The sequence below is a fragment of the Mangifera indica genome, chromosome 5, assembly GCF_011075055.1.
Source record: "Mangifera indica cultivar Alphonso chromosome 5, CATAS_Mindica_2.1, whole genome shotgun sequence".
Lineage (NCBI taxonomy): Eukaryota > Viridiplantae > Streptophyta > Magnoliopsida > Sapindales > Anacardiaceae > Mangifera > Mangifera indica.
Window position 1 is genome coordinate 20,442,723 of NC_058141.1, and position 22,831 is coordinate 20,465,553.

The 22,831-nt window shown below is 35.8% G+C and overlaps 2 protein-coding genes across 2 annotated transcripts; both read right to left on the reverse strand.

Moving 5' to 3' along the window:
- Window positions 1-893: 893 nt before the first annotated feature.
- Window positions 894-18,904, reverse strand: LOC123217063 (CCR4-NOT transcription complex subunit 1-like). Its single transcript, XM_044637815.1, has 51 exons — window positions 18,685-18,904; window positions 17,578-17,875; window positions 17,256-17,484; window positions 16,785-17,121; window positions 16,580-16,693; window positions 16,341-16,469; window positions 16,067-16,258; window positions 15,771-15,965; window positions 15,377-15,514; window positions 15,127-15,249; window positions 14,783-15,036; window positions 14,063-14,166; window positions 13,400-13,494; window positions 13,086-13,325; window positions 12,278-12,469; window positions 12,110-12,191; window positions 11,951-12,018; window positions 11,314-11,459; window positions 11,096-11,204; window positions 10,865-11,011; window positions 10,724-10,771; window positions 10,515-10,643; window positions 10,154-10,393; window positions 9,917-10,057; window positions 9,754-9,839; window positions 9,557-9,662; window positions 8,948-9,043; window positions 8,650-8,802; window positions 8,319-8,501; window positions 7,997-8,229; window positions 7,779-7,917; window positions 7,566-7,691; window positions 7,074-7,118; window positions 6,886-6,963; window positions 6,527-6,643; window positions 5,935-6,061; window positions 5,757-5,857; window positions 5,542-5,676; window positions 5,385-5,468; window positions 4,771-4,917; window positions 4,590-4,697; window positions 4,439-4,486; window positions 4,222-4,368; window positions 4,085-4,146; window positions 2,926-3,079; window positions 2,648-2,839; window positions 2,478-2,582; window positions 2,134-2,268; window positions 1,788-2,024; window positions 1,411-1,512; window positions 894-1,333 (listed from the first exon to the last, which is right to left on the reverse strand). Exons 1-51 carry the CDS (start codon window positions 18,781-18,783, stop codon window positions 1,184-1,186), a joined length of 7,245 nt encoding a protein of 2,414 aa, XP_044493750.1. The 5' UTR covers window positions 18,784-18,904; the 3' UTR covers window positions 894-1,183.
- A 2,819-nt stretch (window positions 18,905-21,723) lies between these two features.
- On the reverse strand, window positions 21,724-22,831 carry LOC123216145 (GATA transcription factor 4-like). Its single transcript, XM_044636513.1, has 2 exons — window positions 22,484-22,831; window positions 21,724-22,387 (listed from the first exon to the last, which is right to left on the reverse strand). The coding sequence occupies exons 1-2, from the start codon at window positions 22,721-22,723 to the stop codon at window positions 21,833-21,835; spliced, it is 795 nt and encodes a 264-aa protein (XP_044492448.1). The 5' UTR covers window positions 22,724-22,831; the 3' UTR covers window positions 21,724-21,832.

Consider the following 22,831-nt stretch of genomic DNA (forward strand, 5'->3'; position numbering starts at 1 on the left):
TGGACTGTTTAAATGTCTAATTGCATCAACCATATCATTATGTTGTTAGAGATGCCCTAGCCTCAATCGGGCTTTAAATTTGAAAGCAGAGAAGGAAGACGGTGAGCCGATGAGGTGATTAGGTTTTAGAACTAGGATTTAATTTCGTATATGATTTTTGGTTACATGTGTAGTATAATTTAGTAAATTTATATGGAAAATTATTTTCTTTATACCGGAAAATTCCTGTCCCCGGAGATCCGAATTTCAGGGGACAACTACCATCTATATATATAAAATATTAAAGGCTTTTATTCAGAAGAAGAGGCCAAAATTAGACTTGAGTCTGGGTTGCTATGTTAGATAGATGCATTTATCTTGAAACTTCACAAGTTCCTATAGTGTGCCAATGACAATTCCAAATTGGTTTACCAATTACACCATTGCTTGAAACTAGTACTTTCAAATTCTCACTGTACATACCTTTCATTCCGACTTGAAATGAAGATGTTGCCACCTAAACGAAGAGATCAGGAAAACAAAAGAGGTGATTTTAAAATTTGTTTGTAATTAATATTAGTAAGATGCTTTATATTCTTCTCTGTGTTAGGCGCTTTAATGAAATACAATCCCTTTCATCTATCTTTATATATAAATTAAGGTTGAGAGGTAAGCGTGCTATCTATGAGTGATTTAATCCGAATTGCTCTAGCTTTGATTGAAGTTTCGCTCAAAATGAGCCTAGTTCAACTTGAAATCACCCTAGTTAGAGATCAAATAGCTGAAAATTTGCCAAAAAATACATCTTTTCAATTCCGTCAACTTGCTAACAAATTTTCCTACAAACACAATTTTAATCAAGCGAACCAAACTTGATCTCAAATTAACTGTTTTGGATTCAAATGGAGTTTGACTTGACTAAAATCCATCCCCACTATTGGTTACCAAAAGTTCAATTCGGGTCTGCAGACCAGGCTATGTTAGCATGATCTACTTACATTCAGACTCTTTACATAAAACGGAAATCTCTTCTGATAATTTCGCTTAACCTGAAGAGAAGTACTGTAATATATCTTACAAAACTTCTTAAGACTAAACTATATATACTAAAAATGTTTAGATACAAAATAACTACATAAACAACAATACAGAGAGATTCCAAAGAAGATAAAATAAAAATACATGCAAAGTTAACATCTTAATCTCAGTGTGTGTTGTCAGAAACCCAACCTGAAACCATGCTATCTTCCATAGGCTTCAGACCCCCGCATGATCTAGCAACCGATTCAAAGAGTTTCTCGATCTCCGGTGCGCACCGAATGAAGGACTGGTTCCAGAAGTTGTATCTAGGATTCTGCATAATATCCACAAGTCCAAGTATTAACATTATGAGCATTGTAACAATCAAGATTGAGAAAAAAAAAAAGTTACCTTTATCAGCTCTATGAATGTAATAAGAAGGCCCCATGGATGAGGTCGATTGACGATAAGGCGTTCAAGTAGAACTCTTGTAATTTGCTCCTGAATGATTTCCTATACAGGCCCAAAATAAATTTAATCTTTACCGAAAGATTTTTGCCTATCTTAAATTAGATGTTATTTTATCCTTAATTCAAAATTGCCTAATCACATAATGACACTTCATCATTAATATATAAATTATTACTCATTGTTATGCAAACAGTGTTATTGATAATGTAAACAACAAATATTCCCATCACCCAATGGATCTAAGCTAATGAATAAAATTGCACAGCCACCAAAAAACGAAGAAAAAATCATGTAATGCAGTCGGATAGAGTTCTCACCTGGTTTGCTTCTGCATACAGATAAAGTAAGACAAAGGAAAAATAATGGGTGTGATTGTTTGGATAGCGAAGTTGGTTAGCAGCCGCATTTAAGAAGAGATAGCGCCCTTCTGTATCTAGATCCTGTATCAACGTCTGGAAAATATCCAAGGCAGCACTCACCAAGAACACAGTAAGCGAACTATTGTTGCCTGTTGACTGTGAATGTGGTGTTCTTGTCTGAAGTTGCTGGATGGCCTGGAGAACAGATTACCAGTGAAGTACAAGACAGTAACAATTCCAAACTCAAATTCAAGATGACCAAGAGAAAAAACATTCAAAAAATTAGCTTCAAAACACGAGTTACCTGCATGCCTACATAAAGCACAAGAGAGTTGATCAATGGTACATTGTAACGAGTACCAGCAGTGGCAACTTCACTAGGAGGAAGGAGAAGTTTCTGCTTCAGTTCAGACAAAAACGAGGAACCTGGCTGTCCAGTCTGAAATAATTTGAAATTATATTTAAAAGCATGCCAAATTTTTTTTTAATAAAAAAAAGCTATAGCTCCACATCAGAGACAGAAATACAAAGGCAATGTTCAAAATGGATCTAGTTAAAAGTTAGGCCAAGTCCAGAGTAGTCCTTCAGTTATAATAAATGAACTACAGTTCATCAGAGGAACCTAAAATTGAAGGGAACATGAAATACCTTGAGATACTCATCTACATCAGCCTTCATCTGTTTTGCTCTAAGAGCCGCATCAACTTCAGAAAGAATACAAGGAGGATCTCTAATTTCCGGAAGCAAATCAATCTGAAGAAATTAAAGGAATTAGTTTTCTTTTTTAATTAATCAAAATTAGTAATGACAAAAGGAACCTTTAAGTTGGGAGTAGAAGGATCTGGTAGCCTCATATTGCGGGGAAAAGCACTGAGAATAATATTGCGCATTTGTATGCAGCTTGGAGGAATCACATCACAAAAAGTAAGATGATAATCACATAGGAACTCTGGGAAATCATGGAGGAGTACCAGCAGCACTCTAAGTGTACCTTTATACAGAAAGCGAACCTGCACAGATAACAAAATGAGCACCCCTTGTACTTGTGTTATATGGGCTATCAGAAAGAAAAGACCAGAAATTGAAAGAGGCCAACCGGAACTCCCAGTTCAGCATTCCTAAGAAACGGCTCCAGGAACTGGAGCAGATCTACCAGCAAACGTTGGATATATGGCCAACCCTTTTGAGAATTTCCTATGAGCAATTTAGGCATGAAACTCCTGTGACTCACTAATTCAAGCCATGCAAAGCTGGACAAACATTTTCAACCAATGTTAGCAAACCACAAAAACGCTATAGTCTTCTAGATCAATGTCTATACTGAAACAGAGATGTAAGTTCATTCAGTTATTGTGATCATTCTCTAACAAATGCATCCTCCCACACTCATTGTCATCATCTAATTGGTTCTCAGAGCATGTACACAGGTTTAATTGTCAAGGCAACACATTATACACTAACACGACAACCAAATCCCATTGTCTTCCAAAATTTGAAGGGACTTGAAAAGAAAGAAATTTTCCAAGAGAGAAGCAGTAAAATCAGGCAACCTGTTTGGAAGACAAAATACTCATGATGGTTGTTGAAGACAAAATAAGGTTTGTTCAAATCAGGCTTCTTTTAAAAGTGGGAATATTCCATAATGCTTTATCATACTAGCCTCAAAATTACTGTTTCTTACACTCCCAACAATCATATCATTAAATGAACAGCAAAGAGAGGATACATCTCTCTACTTTTACAGAAAGAAGCCTTTGGCTGCACAGTTACACCACAGCAAATAAATAGTCCCGTCCAAATGTCTACTAAAGCCATAGATACCAGAGTCATTAATTAGTGTTAAAACCTTAGCCCATCATAAGATATTATTACAACAACAAAGAGATAGAAACTTGATCATCAATTAGTCTTGAACACCAGCTAAATATTTATAGCCCCCAGACAAAGAGATTTCGTATTTCCTAAGACAAGATATTAAGTTACTCCATATAAGCTCAACAATGATTTACATGGATGTTTAGGCCTTTTGACTCTCATCAATTTGGACATGCACTATTGATTTCAGTCAGAATAATGGTCACGAATGTCAACACTATCCAAGTGAAGATTGTATGTCAACAAAATTTAAGGCTCTTAGTAAAGGAATCCTACAAAATGACACTTGATATGATTAAATATTTTATAATGTTAGGTTCTAACAACAATTTAAACATATCAACTATAAGCTGACAAGTATATAAAGTTGTGGTGCTAACCTGAATGCAGGCACTTTAAGGGGCTGCAAAGCATGGAATGCATTTGCAAAGGCTGTCAAAATCTGCTACACAAGCAACCACATCAGAAAATCAATGAAATATTATATGCAGCAAGAGTAAAAGCAAATGAGCCAAACCTGAAAGTTTGCAACATCAATGGCAGGATCCAGTAAGCCAAGGTCTAGCAGCCAGTTTATAAACAATCTAAAATATGGTCTTGGATTAAAAGATGCCTTCTTCTCCTCCTCATCTTTTTGAATAAATCTTACAGTGACTGTCAAAATCTGTGAAATATACAAAAATATTATACAAATAATGTTTAGTTATAGAAAAGAAAAACTATAGTTAAGATACCTTTGACAAAAGAATAATTTTAATTGATCCCTGCTCCCCAGGCAAATACTGCATAACATTTAAAGATAATCAGTTACAGAACTGTAAATGGGAAGATCAGAAAATAAAACAATGACAAACCACATTAACATCCAGAAGAATATACACTTACCTTCAGGATTGATAAAACAAGCTTTGCATAACTATCAATAGTATGGAAGGAGACAGATTGCACTTGTTGAGGGGATTCAGATTGTATGCTATGTTCAACAGCAATTTTCTAAAAGATGGGGAAACTGAATTAAAAACTTGAAACCGTTAAATAAAAAATCAAATTACGAAAGAACAATCACCGTAAGGTTTCGGAAAAAACGATCTGTCATATCATCCCCTTTCAGCAGACCATTTTGATGCAACTGCAAGATGTAACGAGTACAAGCTGCATCATTTGTGCCAGGAAGTTCACATATGTGGTACCACTCCTTGAACAAAACATACACCTGTGAAGCATTCATACACCAAATACAAGTGTGTGATGAAAAAATTCTAGGAGTCCAACCAGCAAGAAATCAGATCTATTTTAGTGTAGAGGGGTGTAGTTAAAATAGAAACAACAATGAATCATGTATAAGTAGAATGTTCAAAGATTACTTCAGATTAAATTAGGGTATATGATGCCTTCTGGAGACAGATTGGAAATCAAGCCTGTGGTTGCTGCTTCTATTGGGTTAGTTTGAGACAGTTAATTTCTTTGGTCATCAAGATATGTATTAACACAAAGGATCATTGGCTCAGCTATAGAGATGATATTCTAACTGCGTCTTCTGGAAGACAATTAACCTTTAAAGGGGACTAACTGAAGTGAGAAATTTCCGGGTGGTTTCAGTCAATACCAATGATTTTATCATTTGTCCTCATCACATAATTTTTAAGAATAAAAATATAAATCAAACAAAGGCCTTGATACCTGATCGAAAAAACCAGCAGGATCAGGGTCTGCAGGCTCCATGCTATTATAATCTTCCCTGTTTGCTGTGGAGAGACTAAGAGCCTGTTTCATCAAAGTTATAGAATCATAAGCAATGATACACTGGAAGTTTACGACCAAAAATATATATATTAACCTTTTTGTCTTTGGATTGCCTAATCTTATCCTCCATCCCAGCAGCAGCACCAGAAGCAGTTACATTAACAATAGGATTCTTAACAATCTCAATCAACTGTTGTAATGACTCGGAAGAACCAGGCTTTGCAGCAACCTAGACAAGTCCAACAGTAAAAAACTGCACAACAAAATTGTAATTTAATCCACTCATTCAAACAAAAGAATAAATGGAACCTTTGCCAATGCATCAACAAGATTGTGGAGTTCAGATATGACTCTGGATTCATCTGCAACCAAAGTTTGTAGAAGGGAAATGGCAAACTCCATTGCAGCCTCTGCACATATTTCATGGAAAAGATCAGCTTTTCATCTGCTGTAGAATTCAAAAAAAGCGAATATATCTCATACTTACTGTTCCTTCCTCCATCTATAAGTTTTGCCATCTGAACATTGTACTCTGCGAGGTTTAGCAATTCCCTCCGAATAAGGCCAACTGTAATATCTTTGTTGAACTTTCTATCCTCATCTGAGTAAATAACCTATAAGAAAAGTTGCAAACTAAGTTGTAACAGTGAAGAAACAAAAGATATGCAACTGGGATCATCTTAATAATTAATTAGAGAACATGGACCAAACATGCTGGTAAGCTCAGATTCAGCAAATTTTGAGTTGAAACCTGAATCAGAAAACAGTTACATAATGGACTTTCAGTTGCAATAAGAGGCCATTTATCTTGACAGAACAATTTATTAATGTGCAGTATTGGCCCTCCCATGGGTAGTGTTTATTATCGTTTCATTAATTAAAATAGTTGAACAGGGCATATTTCATGCACCAAAATACCAAGATAAAAGGGCATAGGCAAGTCAATATCAAGATAGAATATATATGTAGGGAAGAAAGACCAAATATGGTAATATGCAACAGGCAAGCCAGTGAAAAACTGCATATCAAGGAACCATAAAATGTGGAGCAAAATACAGAAAGATTTGAACACAGCATACCCAACGTGTGAGCTCCTTAACAACAAGTTTGCAGACATCACGAATGGCGGCCAAAATTGCAAGATGAGCACCAAAATGAAGGCTGTTTGAAGCATTCTCATATAATCCCTTGAAAACCTATAAGAAAATATGGAAAAATCTTAAGAACACGTCTAAATTTGCCTCCAAAACCATTCAAAAATTTGCAGATAGACTTCAACATGAGAACAATTAACCTCAAAATTTTCCTTTTAGAAAAAAAAGAAGCCATTCACAATTTGAAAATTTGCCTCCAACAAAGGAAGCCAATCGAAATCCTTCATAAAAAAAATAAGGAAAAAAAGAAACCAGCAGAAATATCCAACTATAAACGTGTAAACCTTTTGAGCCACAGCCAAGGCAGCCTCATCCCGACTGATGCATCTCAGTATTATATCAGGAACCTCAGCAATTACTCCCTAAACAAAAAAGGGAAAAAAAACCCAATAAATGCATATGTTTATTAACATTAATGTTAATTTAACTACCAGAGCCAAGGCACACACCGAGAAGATTGAAAATACAATACCTGAACTTCAGCTTCTGTGGCATCACTGACTACCAAAGCTTCTAACTGATACATTTAAACAAGATAAGAACTAATAAGTTTGCTAGAAATGAAACAAAGTAGATGAGAGGACAAAACAAAACGACACAATCTTTTCTGTGGCCGGAATACAGATTCCTACAAGCCCCCAACCCGAACCCCACCTAAAAAAAGCAAAATTGCAGCAGAATAGATGTTTATGTTACAAACACAACAAAATCCCAAACAATACTGTACAGATTCATAGAATCATACGCATCAAGATTACAAACCATAGTCCTATGCATCAAGATTACAAAACATAGTCCTATATCACACACCCACACTCACTCACTTTATAGGTGCGTTCAGGACAATATAAAGTATAACCATAATGCAGCAAACTGTATTTATGAGCAAGTGCTCATCATGTACCATTTCCAATGAAGAATGATAGGAGCCAACCAAAAAATAAAAAATACAGTAATATCCGACCTTCTGTGAAAAAATATGATATTTATCCAATGCATCCCTTGTACTTAGTGAAGGTTCTAAAGCACTACTTCCAAAGCGTTCAGTGGTGACAGGTGATGGTAACAATTGTGACGTAGTTCCTGGTTCCTGAACACAAAAGTTAGAAGCAAATATCAGAAACAAGAAGTTTAAATCCTTAGCAGCATATAAACCAGTGAAGGAAAGATTTCACACTTTTCCAGATTCAGTTGAATCCACAGAAAGTAATTCCGGGGCTGGAGAAGTAGGAGTAAAAGAAGCACAGACAGAATTGTTTTCAGAATTATGCTGAATTCCACCACTATCAGCTGTCACATTATTGGCAGATGATACACTGAAACATGACAGAATTTAAAGTTTATCAGAAAAAAAAATTTTAGAAAAAAGCAAAGTACTTGAAAAAAGAAAAACACCTCAACAGAGCAGCAGAACTGGTTTCAATTGACCCAGAAGAAACATCCGACGAGCGAGAGCCTGCTTCAAATTCTGTGTTTCCTGCAATTGCTGAGTAGCCTGGGTTGACTTGTCCTGCTGCCAAACCATATGCACCATTGAGACTAGAATCACCGGATGAAGTCAAAGGACCAGCAGACACGGTATGTGAGCTATGTGTAGATTGGTTTTGCCAAGGAAGTCGAAGAAAGTCCTAACAAGAAGACACATAGCAAACAAACTTAAAATGCTTACTCCTAAAATTTAATCAGACTTCAATTAATCAGGCCATCAATTATTTACCTCATAAACTCGCTGTTGAGTACTAGACAAATGCCCTGGTTTAGGGCGGAGGGCCTCAGGGACAGCACCCATAGAACCTTGTGCATACATGCCCGGATCAAAAAACGAGGAACCAACACCTTCTCTATGCTTTCTTCTTAAAGAAAGCTGTTGAGTTATTTCCCCATCAATTGTTTGAATAGCCTGCATAAATTTAAAATGACATCAGAAACCTACAAACAAGTAAAATTCAAACCATTCAGGATACTCTTTAGAACCTATACTGATCCAAAGGCAAAACCCTTGATGCACACTCATACAAGTATCTATTAATCAGTACTAAAAACCAAACCTTATCAGTGGCAGCCTGCTCAATTACTGCACAGCCAAGATCAAGGTTGTCATTGGTAACAAGTTGCACAGCTTGTTCTAGGAGTTCACTGGCTATATTTAAACCTTGTAGTGAAGTCCTCAAGTGGCTTGATATAGAAGTACGTAAGGGCTCCTGGAAAACCACAAACATAATTAGGGAAAAGATGTCAGAAACTGAAGCTCTAAAGAGAGAAACTAAAAGAGGCATCATTTAAAATTCAGAAAACAAAGAGGGTGAGAAATGATGTCAGATATTATTCCAAAAAATTTAAAAAAACCTTGCATGTCACATGAGCCAAACTTCCTGCCAAACTTGCAACCATTAAGTGTGCTGCATTATATATGCGTGTCTCATCTGATTCCATTGCATAATCCTGACATGAATTGAATTAAAGTAAGCAAAAGATATTTCTACCAGTAGTTTTAAGAAAAAGCTTTGTATCAAGCGCTGGGCAGATTATCAACAGGATAGGACAGGAGGAATTGTTGGGAGGGTATGTCAAGCTTTCACAACTTCAATCAAAACCTTTTGCTTCTCACATCACATTCTTCTTTAGGTTGGATGGAAATATCCACAGAAATTATGGCAATGGGTCTCTAAGGGAAGAGGTGTCAAGCATGTGTAAAGGTGAGATGATCAACTTGAAATGCACATGAACAGCTATCAGAACTTCTATTAACATGAGATTCTTGAAGTGACAGTTTTCATCATTTATCAAAAAAACTACATACTTGTTAAGAAAGTAAAAACCAAGGGATTAAGGAGGATGAACCCAACAAGTTTCACTAATCAATCATGCAATTGCAGAATTCAAGTAATTTAATTACCATTAAATGTCATTCAAAAACATGTATATGATATGTACAGCTTAATTCAGTTAGGAAACCTTTAAAACAAGCTCTTTTGTTGTTTGAGTAGCTATAGAAACACTACGCTGAACAATTCCTGACACTATCTCTTTGATAGCTCTGTCCATCGCAATTGGAACCACTCTGCAATAATATATGAAAGATGGAGTGTATAAGTACAAGCCATTGATCTCAATAAGCAATTGGATATAGTAAAAGGGAACCGGATTCAAACCTCTGAAAGGGCAAGTGCAAGCCTGAGGTACTAAGCTTCTGATTGATGATAACATGAGTACCAATGTTCGGTATTGCCGTGGAAAGCTGTGAAAAAAATAATTAGAAGCCAATAAATTCTATCAAAAGGAAAGAAAAGTGAGAAAAAGCAATGAAAACCATACCTGACTAACAGAAAAGGGTGTCTGGGTTTGAGTAGCTTGAAACAGTCCTTGAGCAGAAGGAAGCTGATCAGACAAGCCAAGAGCCGCTAGTTTTTCATCCTCAATCAAAGTACCAGAAGAAAGACGAAGAGGAGCAGCATACTAAACCCACAAAAAATATGAGACAGAGATTTAGGAATTCAACATGCAAGTCCTTACCGCTGACAATCAACAACAGTACACAAAACCAGTTTAAACCTGAGATAGTAAATGTGCAGGGCCCCCAGAATTAGATGAGCTGGCAACCTCAACTGGTAATTCAACATGATTTAGAGGAGAAATGATTCCTGGTTTAACTTCAGAAATCATCTGAGGCTGGGATGCTCCAACATCTTTATTAGAAAAGTCAGGGTTTCCTTCAATTTCTCTTTTCCGGTCCTTGAGAAGAGATGTTGGTGTTATGTCCTTCATATCCACACCAAGGTTCTTGAATAAGACCTGAAATGAAATACCATAAGAATATCTAAATGCATAATTCCATACACCATTGATCTTGTAAATGAATAAGACAAACACAAGTAATACTAGGCCCAAGTATGGGCAAATTATATGTAAATACCTCTATGTCAAACTTGAGGTTCATTTTCAGGTTTGGCATGGAATAGATCTCAGCTAGTAATCCAAGAATGCCCATAGTCCAAGGATTTGGAGGTTGATATGCTAGACTACTTAGGGATGGTTCAAGAACCTGCAGCAAGTGATTAGAAAAAAAAAATTCACACTACTTAATCCAGATCATGAAAAACAATCACAAGTAAGATTTATAACCTTGGAGGTAAACGGAATGACAGCGATCATCAGTCCCTTCTCATATGCCTGCCAACAGGGTAAAACACATCATAAGAATGAATGAAGGATATAACAAGGGAGGATCACATTCAAAGAAAAAGATATTGTAGACTATAGTACCTCTATAATCAGTGATTTAGGATCTATTTCACGAGCCCTTAAAACTTGGTTTCTTCCAATTGTTAACTTCCCAAGCCAGCTACCCAAATTTTTAAGCAACGATCGCTCTTCTGAACTAGATTTTATAAGTTCTGAACCTAATAGAACCTATAAGAATATTTAAATACAAATTATTAATTCTGTTTCCTTGTTTTTGTAGACATATAACTGCATAGTTAAGGCAACATAAACCTTGCAGTTCTCATATGTAGCCTGGACAATCTCTTTGATCAGAGCCTTTGAATTAACTTTATCCAGAAACTTTAAATACAAATCGTGAAAATTCGGTTCGATGCTTGCTCTGTTGAAAGTTGTGCTTCATCATTTATACAATATTTGTAGAATACAACATACAATACATGATAAAAAAATATAAATAATAGTAGATAGATGTTCTCAACATTTCTGACCTTTTCATAACCATATACTGTGCAAACCACGGATAGTACTGATCCTTCAATATTTCAGTGAATTCTCTAGCTTTGGCCTCGATATTCAGAGCAGAAATATTATTGATTATAAATGATATCTTGTCCTGAATCTCAGATGCTGGAGCCTGGAAATCATATATAAGAGATTTAACACTACCGCACTAAAAAAAAAACTTATCAAATCAGAATGGAAGCAAACAAAGATATACAATATCTTAATTAGTACTAAAGATACAGGCAACCACCAACATCATGATAAAGATGATTGATACAACTTAGAGAACTTTTATACCAGCAGATCAGCAACAGAGGGATATCCATGAAAACTCATATGATCTCACATTAAATACATCACTCAGTTTTCATCACGAAAGCATCTTCAACCATCATGCTAAATGTTTATACCCATGTCATGGCCAACATGGCAGCACGGCTAACACAGTTTAGGGACAACCATAGAAGAACTTACTTAAGCTGATTGAGAATAAGAACTAACTTGGTAAGGGAAAAAAAATATTTAAGATTCACTCTTCATCACATACTACGCATATTCTTTGCTTGCACAAATGTCCAGTCCAATAATTTATGAAAGACAGTTAAGATATAGAAAAATTACCTCAATGGGAGTCTCTCTTCTCTCAGCAGCAGCAACTAGTGTTTCAATGTTCAAAGCAGAGCCAAATTCTGTAATAGAATACAATAACCAAGATTGAATAAAGAAATTATTCACACAAAAAGAGATGACATGCTTGAAATGTAAGTTACAGATGATTACTAGTTGATGTAACTCCTCGGGAAGGACGAACAAAACCAGGAGAGCCAGACAGCATTGCTGGAGCATTTATTGTGTTTTGCAACTGCGATTTTAGGAAAAAACTCCAATCACAACAATGCAAAAAGGCATTTCAACTGCTAAATAAGAGGTGCTGGCCTCCAAGGATACCTTCTGAACACCAGAATTATCACCCAATTGGACAACTGAAGGTTGTCCAGAGGAAGACAGAAGTGGTTTTACATCATTTGATGAAGCTACTGGAATTTTATTACGCTCATCAAGAGAACTTTCATTTCTCAGTTGAAATTGGATCTGGCCAGAATGTTGCAGACCAGATCGTGCAATGCCAGAACTATTAACCTGAAAAAATAGAAGTCAGGAACAGCATAAACAACGGCTCAAAACACAAAAATCTACACTGCTTTAGCTAATAAATATACATGATATTTATACCATTACTTCAAGAACTGCAGTCTAGTTTCTACTTCAAAACCAATGTCATTCATATTAGCAACAGGTCACAATAGACAACAATCAACACATTCAACAACATCAGACATTTTCATGAGGTCACTCTAGGATGGTAAAAAGACATCTGGATGTAGTGAGGTGGTGATCTGAACCATGGTAGCACACAGCAACTTTGGTACATTTGCAGTTGAATGTAAGAGAATAATCAAAGAAAATAAAATAGCAGGGATAAAGACACACCATCAGTGGTGCTCTTCTAGCACATGCATGAAGGCTACGTAAATGTGGAGGTCAAGGATAATTATAATTATGCTACACAAAGTTATCATTAATATTGACCCCAAAAAAATTCAGATCTAAGTACAACACAAACAATATTTATATACGCAGACATGGGAATCAAAAGGAAAGGGAATGCAAACCAATTTATGCAAGGTCACTTTGACAATGGCAACTATTTTTATTTCCTTACTAATAGTATATCCATAAAACTATCACCATGTACCTCCCCATTTCCTGAGGTATCCTGAGAAGAACCAAGCTGATGAACAATTGAAGCACTATTAGTTCCATCTGTTTCCAAATGCCCAGCTGAAATCCTGGCAAGCGCCCTTTCAATGAAAGCAACAAGCTCTGAGTGTGTCGAACGCAGGTGAGATATTTGTAATATATGGTTGCAGTACTGTGGCCACTCAATAAGACGATCCACAAACTGCTCCAGTGCTTTCGTGCCAAACACAAACATCTGCTTACAGAGAGGATGTCAGCAGTGTAACACATGGAAAACCTATAAAACAAATTTAAGAAGAAGATATTCACTTTAGAATCAGCAGGTTTTCGCAATGCATCTAGAACACCACGCAGGGCAATTCCAAGGGTGAGATGAGTTACAAGCTGATGCTTGATGATGGAGCCTGAAATTTATACAGAGAAATGATTTAATATGAAGAAATTAAAGCAAAATCAAGTTAAAGATACATTGCAGTAACTAATACACAGACAAAATACCGATTAGGCAGTGATTCGGGTGAATGATACAAGTTCAAATGATTCATATAATCACACAACATAAAGAGCATCCCAAAACAAAACATGAAATGAATAAAGTCTCATCCAAAATATTTTTCATGAGTACCTAATCAAGCACTACAACCATGACTACCAAGTTGAGCACATAACTTCCAATGGGTAAACAGTATATATTCAGCTCTTGCACATCACATGAACCATATATTTCTTATCCTGAATACCAAAGAAGGTGAATCCTAAAACAAGGATTCTTTTCCTTTCTTGATGTCAACATGATCAGGTAGCAAGCAAGGATCTGTGGGCTGCAAGGCTAAGCTTACCATAAAAATTAACAACAGTTCTTAGCATGCCTAAGCATAGGGAGGACACAATGAAATTCAAGCATCTCAACTATGGTTGGGCATATGAGAACAGAATCAAACAACAAAGATAGAAATTTGGTATGAAACTCACCAAAGAGAACAGCAGCAATTCTGAGTTGCCTGTCAGGATACTTCGGAAAGAACCTGTATTCCTCAAACAGGTTCGCAATCATGCACTCATAAATTGAGTGTTCCCTGTCAATTCAAACATCAATCAGTAAAAATGAACATTTGTAATAAAAGATGCTGAAAATTAACAACATTATATATGGCATGAGCAAATGCTAACCCAAGGATCCATGTCTAAGCAATAACTGCATGGTCACAACAAATCCGCAAACTAGTAAAAAAATTTGCTTTTAAATGTCAAAACATTAGAGCACCATAATGGAACACATTAGAAAAAAATTTCTTCTCAGAAGTCATATTAGAGCACCATAATAAAAAAAATCAGAAAAATAAAAACAAAAGTTGAACACCATACCATGATTTTTGACAATATCAAATTTCAGTTTTACATCATCCTTCATATCATCAAGAATGAATTATCATCTTATAAGGATTTCTAGAGCACAACATATATAAAAACAAGAAATTGCCTTCTAAAGTTCACAATGTTTGTAAACGCACAAAGCCAATACAACAAAGCCTCAACCCCAAATTTAACAGTTGTCATGAACTATATGAATCCCCTCTTCCTTCCTTCTGCCCCATACATGACAATATTTCTGTAATTTAAAGAGTTTGGAGGCAATAAAATAATACATGAAACTTTTAGTGTAAGAGCAACCAGACAGGAAGAGTACAATACCTTTTCACTGAAGATTCCTTGAATCGTGCAAGCATTTGAACCATTGCTTCAATAGTCAAGTGACCCGAAAACATCTGATGGAAGTAAGAGTTCGCTTCTGCCTCAATATCATCTGCATATCCGTCAGTTGCTGATGATTCTGAAGCTCCACCATTCTGTAGCTTTGGATTAGAATCCAAGATTGTTGCATGCAACTTTTCCAGTTCATCAAGGAGTTTGGTTGAAGTGATCAAGCCAGTATGCAATTTCAAAACCTGTATAAACAATCATAAAGGTAACAAGATAAAATCATTGAAAAGAAGATTGCGAGTTGAAATCAGAAAACTCAATTTTGTAAGTAGTACCTTCATAATAGTAGTGATCTTCTCCATGTAGAGATTCAATAAAGCACCAGAATGAAGGAAAGGTTTGGCAGAAAAATCCTGCGATCTACCAAATTGAATCTCCTTGACAAACTTAACGCACTCCTGAAAGTTTGCACCATGCAGTCAGCATTTTTTTTAATATAATTATTTACAACTATAATTTATATTTGATGGGAGTACAAGACCACCAACATGCCATATCTTGGCATCAGGGAACAACTGGAATTACCTCAAAGAAATAATCCTTATATGTACTTAAGTTACCACTCAGCCACTTCTCAAGGTCTACAAGTTCTTTTTGTGAAGCAAGAACTGCCAACCTTATAGCAGAAAGAAAAGGGACCATCTCCAGAACTGATGATAGGATCTGAACAAAATGTAAATGAAATATGACTCAGTTAATAGATGAAATCTTTATAGCCACATAAACAATGGGTACCAAATGAGAGAACAGACCATTTCTTTCCAAGCATTAAATAACTAAGATGACAAGGAGAGCCACTTATTGGGAAATAAATAATTACCGGTGTAATGAGCCCACTTATAGGACCATTACCTCAAACAATACAACACACAACTGGGTTCAATAATCAATGCCATACTTGTAAGATACCCTAGCTTACCTTCAGCTCCTGGCATATGTCTAATATTCTAATCAAGCTTTCAGGTTCTGTGTTGTGAATATCTACGAATCCTCGCAACACAAGATCGGGATTCACATGCCAGAGGTGAAGAATCATACCACTGCTAAAGGTACTTTTAATTATCATCGGGAAAACAATGAAAGATACTTCAGACTGGATGAGACTATAAGTAGTCTGCCAAAAACCAAAAAAAAAAAAAAAACTTTATCAAACAGAAGAACATATCCAACTGTGACTATCAAGTTGACCACATAAATAAGATATAAAATGCATACATTAACATGTGCCATTCCAAGAAGCAGGACTTCAGGGCAGTTTTTAAGAGGGTACTCAAGTATTGATTGGACAAAGCTGGCATAACCCCTCTCAGCTAGTTGGCACAGCACATCTAGAAGGTCAAGACACAACCAAGCATGATTTGCAAGTCCAAGTTGAAGCTTATGGCCATGCACTGCATCAACATAAGTCTGCCAGAATAGTTTGTTAACTATAATACTCAGACCAAACACATTGGAATGTAGCAATAAGTGGATCTACATAGCATCATACCAGCTGCCTTGCAGAATGGCCAAAGGTAAATATTTCTGGTGGCCCTGTTACAGCATATTTAAGAAAAGATAACTGGCCCTCAGCGTTCTTCCAAACACCCCCACAAATGGCATGAAGAGGGAATGGATCCTGCATTCAGCATTAAATATTAGAACAAACATGGAAAGCACTCTATATATTCAGATGTAATTAAAGTATATACTGACATGAACGTGTTGAGCGTGTTAACCAAAATATACCTGGCATGCACATTTATATACAGACATGAAAAAAGAGAAGGCCTCCTCATTGGGGATGTAGAAACCCTCATAATCCAAGTTCTCAATAACTTTAGTCCAGTTGGTGCTAGGAGCCTGTGTTCAGCATAAAATATTTAGGAATTATGCAGTTATCACACCAAAAGTTGAAATGGTCACATTCAAAGAGAAAAACAGAAGTACACACAAGTTGCTTGATCGTTTTTACAAGGACGTCTGCATTCCAAGAGCTTAATGGTGGCAGATCAGAATAAGTGCCACAACCAACGGCCAGGCCAAATGTTGAAAATGTGTTATGGTTATCTTCCAGCCCAGCATAGGTACGTGCAATTGTACCAAGTACCCTAGAAAGATTAATCTCAGTCAACGGTAAGAAAAGAGAGAGAATCTCTTTGCACCACGTGGCATCAACCGTACATCCATAACCTAGTTCCTTCATAACATCTCCCACGCTCATTTCCTTTTCCATTTCCGCCAAAATATCATCAAAATCATTATCTATGCATTCATGGAACAAATCCATTCTGCAGCAACAACAAAAAAAAGAAAAGCTTAATAGTTAAGCAGCTTATGTCTCTCAAATGATAAACGGTTGGCTTAGCAAGATCCATCAAATCAAAGCCATGTAAGGTTATAAAACAACTAAAAGGACTGGCACCTTAAACACTTAGCCTCACGCATATCATCAGGAAGCACTGGAATTAAGGGAAATTCAGTAAGTTCTTTCAATTTCACTGAAGACAACATCTGCGTAAGAGAGTCCAGATGCTTGGAAAGGTCACTTGACCGCTGAAGAAACATAACAATATTCTGAATTTGCTCAGCTGAATTCAAAGGAACAGGATTGGCACATAACTTCTCAATCTGAGCTACACAAAAGTTCTTCCCTATAAAGGAGCAAACTGTTAATTTCTATCAAAATGAAAGTAAAAGAAAACTGCATTGGCAGAAGTCAATCATACAACCAACCTGCAACTTACCACACAATATAACGTCAAGATTTTCTGAATCAGACAAAGCAAAACCAATCCCAATCCTTTCAGGTACAGATAAATGTAGCACATTAGATAAATTCTCCAGCAGTTGCTCATTGATCTTGGTACTCCTCAGTGACTCACTAATTACAGTACCAAAATTTGGTTTATCCATGATGTATTTAAAAACCGATGCTACGATTGACTCAAGCTGCGGATTCCTTGAGTCAGTTTCATGGAGATTCAAGTGATCCAAGCAAGTTTGCAGTGTAATAATGCATTCCCCAATTCCATATTCAATAAACTGCCAAGTGGAAAGAAAAAAAAACAAAAATTAAATTAATCCAATCAGATGCATAAAATCTATAAGACAAAGGATGTCATCATCCAAATCTATTATTTGGCTCACTACAAAAATGTAATTCCCCACTCGTAAGTGATAACAATCAATAAGCTGTTTTTCCATAGGTATTACTTACAATAATTTCTTACAGACAACTCCTTGTTAGTTAAGATATACACGTAGCAACAAATTGTCCCAATTTATAATTACAAAATAACACCACAAACAAATTGAATTCATCAGTAAGATTCCTTCAGAATCTAACTTTGGATGAATCCTAAACCTATGCCAGACATAGGATACATCTTTCTGATTCTGGAATAATCAATCACAAAACCTTCCATCCAAACACATCCACCACACGTTGAAGTATATCGTTTAGGGTTTCTGTTTCTCCAAGGCGGAACAGCTTACTATTCTTGTAAATCCAGCTTCAATTTATTTTGCCTAAAACATTAACAAAAGAAAAAAAGGCTACAAAGAAAAACCATTGCACACCAATTTGGCGTACCACTGGTAACTTTAACTCAACGAATTTATCTCGGTGTTCATTTATACTTACTGGCTAAATATACTCAGGACTCGAGATTACAGCCACACGCTGTCTGAATGCTAACAAAATATTGCGTTCGAAGATTTTTTTTTTTTTTAAAATCATTCTCAAGTTTACAAACAACCAAATTAGATGCTTGATAATAATTAGGGTTTAAAAAGCAATAAACATATTTACAATCAATGTAATATGAAAGTTAGGGTTTTTATCAGAGTACCTGACAGAGCTCTAAAAAAACAGAATCGGCGTTTGCTTCGGTCAAGCTTTGAAGCAAGAACCGAATCTGACTAGGAATCATAGCGGAAAGACCCAGCATGGTAACCAAGGGTGGAAGATTTGGCAAATGGCTTAGGATCTTAGACCTGAGATTGCCAAGACTGAGAATCGTCGAGACGCTTCAGACTATTACTTCGGTAATTTTCTCTGAGAGCTGAAAAGTGAAAATGGGGGAAATGGGAATGATGATGATAGTTATAGACACGTGTAAGCGGTGAATGGACAATAATTTTCTTTTTTAACTTTAATACAGAGTAGATTATTTACTTTCTTGGTTTATAAAATTCAAATTTTAAAATATTTATCCAAAAATAATTTTTGAAATTTGTGATTCCCAGCCATTAAACCTTCAGTATGCTTTAAATATTTATATCAAGCTTTTTATGGCACAGCATAATGGTTTTGCTTTATTTTGAGTAAATGAATTTTTATGACTGCTTTTATTGTTTTATCATTTATGTAAGGCCAAAGACAATTTTCCACTCAAGTTTATATGCCCTTTTAAAGTTATATTTTTTATATTTTAAAAATTAAAAATTTTACCTATTTATTAAAAATTTTAGTTAGAATTATAAATAAAATTATCATTTAATAAAAAATATTAAAAACCAAAATTTTGTTACATTGTCTTCTTCAATTTGAAAATCTCATAATTTTTAATCTAAAATTAAAAAATTAATATTTTTCTCTTAAAATTTGTAAACTGTTATAAATGATTTACAAACTCTGGGGGAAAATATTCATTTTTTAAATTTTATATAAAAAAATTATAAAATTTTTAAATTGAGGGGTAAAAATAATAAAACTTTAAATTTTATATTTCTTTAGTTAAATTATGATTTTATCTTAACTCTAACTGAAATTTTAAATAAATAAGTAGGGCTTTTAACTATTCAAATCTCATATGTATGATTTTGAAAATGCCCTAAACTTGGGGGAGGCACAGTCGTCTGGCCTTTATGTAATTCAGTCATCTCATGCAGGGCCACGACATTTCTTGTATCGCAATACCGTACGTCTTTTGATGATCGAAGACGGGAGCCAGGTGCACTGGGCCAAACGACGACTTCAAGTCCAAGCGATAAAATGACAATTTTTCATTTTTAGAGTTTGGGAAAACTATTTTTTCACCTGTGTTTTATTTTTTATAAAATTATTTAAATGATTAAAAAGCTAAATAACCTTTACTTTAAATTTTTATTATATAATCTTTGCGCTGTTAATATATATTAATTTCAAATAAAAAATAAAAAATTTCCAAATACAAGAATAAATAAAGGTGACAATAATATATAATCAAATATTTGAGGTGAACCATAATTTTTTAAAATGTTATATGTATTAATGAAATTTTTAAGTTATGAAAATAATATTCACACTCTTACCATTACCATGATATTTATAGTTCAGTTTGTAAAAAAAAAAATGTTAATATAATATTTTAAACTTTTTAAATGAAATGATAATTAATTATGTTTTTATTATAATAGTTAGACAAAATAACATAAATATTGTTTGACTGTTAAACCTACTAACTTTGATATAAAGGGGTGAACAAATAAACTTAAACTGTGTAAAATAATGTTACCTTTTCTTAGTACTTATGCTCTCAACTCAAGCAGAGCATTGAACCCTGGCCTCTCTCTACCCATTCTTTGCAGGAGAGGCTGAAAGTTTCTTTAAACTTTTCCGCACCATAACACCTGCCTGTCAATTTTTAAGGAAGAAATGAATTTCTTTATTCAACTTCCAGAAAATTGTCATGATATGCCCTGTCTTGATGATATATGAATTTGGAAAATTAGGATTGAATAATCCGTTAAGCAAGTTTGTACTGATCGTTTCAATCTTTTGCACTGCTTACTGACTGCTTTTACTAAAGATGGAATCTTTTGTTATTTTTTTTCCAACTTTTTATCACTTCATATGAGGATTTCTTATATTGCTTTGGAGTGATTATTATTTTCTTGATAATTCAAGCATGATGCAGGATTAAATGTTCAAATCCATTACAAAATGTTTTATAGTTGCAGTCCTTGACCACCTGAAGGCTGAAAGTGAGAAAACGGAGGAGAAGGAATTGCTACAAAATGTTCACCGCTAGATTTGACTTGGGTTTGAACTTGATTTGGTCATTCCAATTCTAAATTAATTTCTCAAGTTAATCCTTATCCAACCTCGACTCATGTTCATCTCTAATTGCAGCAGCAAATTTTACGTAAAAGATGGAACGGCCAGCTAAAGCCAACAGTGCTCTGTCTCATTGTATTTAATAGTGTTTTGACATCAGATTGCCGGTTCTTCTGCACGAATCTGTAGGTTAAACTTAGAAAGGATATCGGTCTTCATCACGTGCTTCGTGCATAAACAATATAACCTATGTTATTATCAGGATCATCGCGTGATCATCATCAATTTTTCCCTTCTACTCAGCTCAAGCAATCTCACTCTTCCTTTGTTCACCGGTTATTTACAACCATCTGATCTGATCTGATCCAATCCTACCACTGATCATATGACATAGAAGCATATTAAAATCCCTCCTTCACAAATGCTTCACAAACTCAAGGCCGTTATGTAACGACACAAGCATGCATAGATTCAGAATAACCGTTATTCAATATTAATTATAATATGCTAACATCATCAATCCGTCTAATCAATCAGACTATAGACTGATCATTTGATTAAATCAATACCAATTCTGGTCTCCACTGCAAACAAGCCAAGCTCAAGTTTTATATTTAAGTGAAGCACATTGTTTCTCGGTTTGATGTGCCCGCGTTTCAATTAAAGTACAAGTAAAATCGAAAAGTTCAACAAATTTTTTCGGATTGAATTCGAGTCAACAGTGATCGAGCGCATTAAGTTAAGGCTGGAGCCCCGCTCGTTTAAACCTGAAGCCCTAATCTCGAAAGGCGCAACAGTGGGTTGGAATTTTAAGACATGACCTTTTTATCGGCTGAGACAGACTGTAAAATAACCAAAACCAACAAATTAACAATATAGAGAATTCTGATAACATAACCGGAACAGTAATTTCCCCGTTCACATGATCCATTGTCAGAAAACAATCCGATTATGACAGCTCAGCATACTTCAAAATCACGCTGGTGACGAAACATTTGCGACGGTGACTGCCCTTGCTGTTGCTGCTGCTGCCTCAACATCTCCTTCTGCCTCCGAAGCTCCAAAACCTTACGGTGCGAGTTGGAGTGCTGAGTCAGTACAAATGTCGGACTCGCCGCAGGCCGGTACTCCGGCACAAGTCTACCCGACTTGTAGCGTACACCACACGCGTTGCAGAGCGTCTTGGGACCTAGTGGACCAGTTCGCCACTGCGGCGTCTTCTCCGATTGACAATGCGTGCACCTCCTCGCACCTCCGTCTAGACTTGGCGACGATTGGCGGTGGTGAATCTCTCTTTTCGGTTTCAAATTTCCAGTTTCAGAAGTCCAGGTCCACGTAGTTGTGTTAGAGGAAGTAATCGAATTTGTCGCTTTTGAGCGTTTGCCTCGTCCACTACCTGACAATGACGTGTCCGATCGAACGGTTAGTGTTCCGGTTATCGAGTTTTTAGGGAAATCGCTGAAGGAATCGTCTACGAATCGTGATAACCATTCCAACTCAGCCACGTCATCACTCTAAAAATTTCAAAACAGTTGAATTAAAAACAACAAATGTACAAAAACATAAAAAAAAAAAACAGAAAAAAATTATAAAAATTCAAAAGAACATACAGGAACACAGAGATCGTCGGTGAAGTCAGTGGTGGAAATAGACGGATTAAAAGAGTGAATGGCGAGGTTTTGAGACGGAGGGAGTTGGAATTGGATGACGTCGGTTGTGGTGTCTGAGTGAGTTGGAGCGGCGGTGGAAGAGGAAGAAGCGGAGAAGATTTCGTCGTTGGAGAAATCAAGGAGGTCGTCAATGCGAAATGGGTCTTGAGTGGTAGTAGTAGAGAATCCATAGATATCCATAGTTGAATATTGTGGAAAATGGCTGTAGCCACGGAGGTTTTTATTTCTTGCCAGTAGCTCTCTCAGCTTCAGAGAGAGAGAGAGGGAGAGAGGGGGGGCCGATATATT